General features: G+C 39.6%; 1 protein-coding gene across 1 annotated transcript in view; it reads left to right on the forward strand.

The window, feature by feature from the left end:
* The window catches only part of FAM53B (family with sequence similarity 53 member B), a 141,085-nt gene that overhangs the window by 55,268 nt on the left and 81,734 nt on the right, over window positions 1–4,083 (forward strand). The window contains 1 exon segment of the mRNA XM_015422202.1: window positions 4,070–4,083. This exon segment is cut by the window's right edge and continues 380 nt beyond it. Coding sequence (XP_015277688.1) covers window positions 4,070–4,083 — 14 coding nt within the window.

The following is a 4,083-nucleotide window of genomic DNA, read 5'->3' on the forward strand; positions in this document are numbered from 1 at the left end:
ACCCTCCTAGTACTGTAGCCCTGATACAAATCATTGCATTACAATACCTTTTCATGACAAGTTTTTAACGATAAAGTGGGTGGTAGATATGATTGCAGATCCTCAGTGCAAAATGTAGTTTGCCTGTCAGGTTAACAGAATGAAGTCCTTTACTGGCACTGTATGTATTGTATGTATGATTTTAGTGAACGGTCCAGCCGTAATACTAGCTTGGGATCCGCACTGCCATTTTAGACAGTTCAGTGAGTGTAAGGTTCAGTGAGTGTAAGGTAGCCATCATCCTGGTATGCTCCAGTGATGGTTAGTCTGTAGATTGCACCAGCCATGGAGACTGGTATCCTCTGGCCCAGTCGTATTTTTGAGCCACTACTGACCATGTCAACTTATCTATTTTAAACACCTTTCCATTTTTATTTAATTTTTTTGCTCCAATTTCTTACTTTTCTTGAGCTCAAAACAACGTATAATAAAAAATGTAACCCCCAACCCATTATGTTGAAAATTTCTTATATGTAAATCATATGACTGATATTTGATGCCACAGATTCCATATGATATAATGGTCACTACTCACATGGAATACTATATGGTTTGGCTGGGAACAGATAGGAAATTCATACTAGGGATGTTAATCCCCGTAGCAAATATGACCTGCAGGCCAGCTTTGAGACAATACTGCTCAGGTGCCTTATTGAATGTGCATTGATGATGGTAAGACCACTGTAAACCAGCATTTTCCATTAAAAAATAGAGTAAAATGTATCTGATACTTCACTCATGTTATTTGATTGTTCAGGAAGGCCTTAAGTCCTGAAGTGGCTTTTAGTAGTCAGAATTACACACATAGGGAAGCTGCAGTTATGCTTTATCAATATCATTTAATAGTTGGCTTTACATACTGAAGTATAGGTAGGTACCTATCTTGATCCTTTCTGATTGTGTTGGCCGCATGTCCAAATAAATGAATAAAGTCCGGTAGTCCATCCTCTGCTTTGGGAGTCAGTGTTCCTTAATCTTTGTTCCTCATTTGTGTGGAACACTCCTTGATAGTAGTCTGGGACAGATCACCAAAGAGAAATCCCACAGTTTTTTTAGTCGGACTATTGAATTGTTGATGTCAGAGATGTTATACAGTATACTGTTATGCATAGGACATTTTCTGTAAAAGAAAGGCAATAAAACACGTTGTATGCTGACCTGCAGTTAACTTTGCAAAGAGCATGAGGGAAAGTAGTAAATAATATAAGCGTTTCTCATGACAATTCTGTTTTGAAATACTTTTCACTTCTGAAGATTTATAGTTGTTTGTGCAAAGTACTGTTGAAATGGAAAGGTATCCTATATCCCCTTACACAGGCTTAGCAAGGCCTTTTGTAAAATGTGACGTCTGGGCCCTGAGGGTCATGGCAGCTTGCCATTAAAAATGAGCTTCTATTTCTGTTTCTTTTGTCTGGTGCCTTAACCTGGGAATGCTCTGATGGCTGTGGTTAATATGGTGGGGAAATAAGTAACACCTAAACATAGAGGTAAATGTTAAATCTGTAATTCTTGCTTAGCATTGTGAGAAGAAAAATCGAACTTAGAAGGGATAGCTGCACCCTTCCGCCATTCCGTGTTTTGATTGTTGACTGGCAGCTCCTTGCAGGTGTCAGTTAGAGAAGCCAGCAAGAGGCACAACTGCAGTTAGGGGTACTGGATCCCATAATATGACCTATCTAAATCTGAATATTCAGATATTGTTACTTGAAGTATTTTATCATTTATTCACTATTGGTTGTACTGTACTCCTTCAGGGTTTATTCTGATGAATAGTGTGCTTGTTTTCCAAAATCAGTAGCTATTTGTCTTCATCAGTTTGGACCTGATCACATGAAAATCTGGTGTGTGTGTGTGTGTGTGGGTGTGTGTGTGTGTGAAGTGCTGTCAAGTTGCAGCTGACTTATGCTGAGCCCAACAAGGGGCTTTCAAGGAACATGAGAAGCAGAGGTGGGTTGGCCATTGCTTTCCTCTGAAGAGTCTTTCTTGGTGGACTCCCATCTAAGTACCGATCCTGCTTAGCTTCTGAGATCTGATGAGATTGGGCTATATTATGCTGCCTTCCCTCCCAAATATCTAATAGTCAGATATATAATATAGGTGTCTGTTTGCAAACCCAAGTGATAAACAAATAGCTGCCTGTGATAGACTGTTATTTTCCTCTTGCTTGCATAGCTGAGTATAAATACATTAATACTTCCTCCAGTAGTTAGTGTATGCTGATTCCCTAAATGTTTCAGACCTGCAGTTTTCTTTCAGTTCAGAATTTCAGGAGGCTTTTTCTCTGCTATCGTTATTGTGTGGGTGTGCACTCAAACTGACATTAATAATTAATTCTTCAGTTTGCTTTCATATAGGAATACCATGTAGTTGCTTTTGTTTCCTACACTTTTATTATTTATGTACTTCAGTTATAGTTTGTCTTTTTCACAGAACACTCAAAATGATTTACAAAAATTAAAAGTCAACAATAACTACAATAAAAACTATGGTCTGGGTCCAGCCTACCTGAGGGACCACCTTTCCCCGTATGTTCCCCCAAGAGCACTACGGTCCGGGGCCCGAAATTTACTAACTGTGCCGGGCCCCAAAGATGCTAAATTGGCCACCACGAGGGCTAGGGCTTTTTCGGTGGCGGCCCCTACCTGGTGGAATGAGCTCCCGGAGGAGATCCGGGCCCTGCAGGACCTGATGCAGTTCCGCAGGGCCTGCAAGACGAAGCTCTTCCACCAGGCTTTTGATTAGGGGCCGCCGCCACCCCCCCGTTATAGTACCATCATTGGGGGGGGGGAAGGGCCCTAGAATAGAAGGAAGAAATTTCTGAATTTAACATCTAACATTGAGGACACGGAATGCCTACCGGGATGTTTGGATGTGGTTGTCATCTCCCTGAGGTTCCGGAATTGTGGTTGTTGAGTACTTATTGCACTGAGATGGTTTTAAATTGTATAACAAGTTTTAAATGCTACTAAATTATTTGATGTTTTATTATTGCAAGATTTCTTGCCATGTAAGCCGCCCTGAGCCCTACGGGGGAGGGCGGGATATAAGTTTAATAAATAAATAAATAAAACTGACAACAGACATTAAACCATCTTAACGACAACAATATCCCTCCTAAAATCATAAAAATGCTCTCCTAAAAAGGTCCCTTTTGCACATTCTGTCGAACAATACTTCCTGGTCAGGCGGGTTGTTGCATCAGGTGGAGGCCATAACAAAGAATCTTTGGATATGGGCTGCTAATAATCTCAGGCATTTTCAGGACATCCTACATCCTGTAAAGATGTACAATCAGGTAGGATACCTTGGCAGTAGCCTGGAGCTTAACAGTGCAATTCTAAACAAAGTAACATCCTTCTAAGCCCATTGACTCTGAGGGGTGTAACTCTGGTTAGGATAGTACTGTAAAATTGCTATACTCTGCTTCACCTACAATGTGTAGCAAACAGGCCTTAGTAGGAAATAAGAAAAGCTGTCCCACAGACAAAAATGCTTGGCATTTTTTCATAGTTGCAGATAATACTGTTTGTGAAGTGCAACTGTGCACTACAGAACAAACATTCTGCATCCATTTGTGTAGGATGAACAGCTTTGACTGTTACTGTTTAACATTTATTTACCAACTATGCTGTGCCAATTCTCTTTTTGGAGTCCTTGCTAAACTTTTGTTTTTGCATTGCAATTTCACATTTGAATTTTTTTTAAGGTTCTGAGATAGTTGTACCCTTGAGTTATGTGTTTTTTTTAAAAAAAATAAACCAAATCATTTCATTTTTGGTAAATGCAAAGGACTTATTGTTACTTGCTCTTAATACTGGCAGCTGTTCCTGTTGATCAGATGATTCAAGTCGTCTCTCCCTCTATTCTAAATCAATTTCTTGTCGATGCAGATTCTAAGGATTAACTAATGTATAGTGGTCTCCCAGGAGATGGGTTTATTATTTTTTTTTAAATGTTAATGATATGGCAAGTGAACCATATCATTATCCAGTGCTAATAAGTATATGTCATTCTATCATTTCCCAACTAGAAAATGAAACATGG

Source organism: Gekko japonicus, unplaced genomic scaffold (assembly GCF_001447785.1).
Source record: "Gekko japonicus isolate JY-2015 unplaced genomic scaffold, Gekko_japonicus_V1.1 scaffold415, whole genome shotgun sequence".
Classification (NCBI taxonomy): domain Eukaryota; kingdom Metazoa; phylum Chordata; class Lepidosauria; order Squamata; family Gekkonidae; genus Gekko; species Gekko japonicus.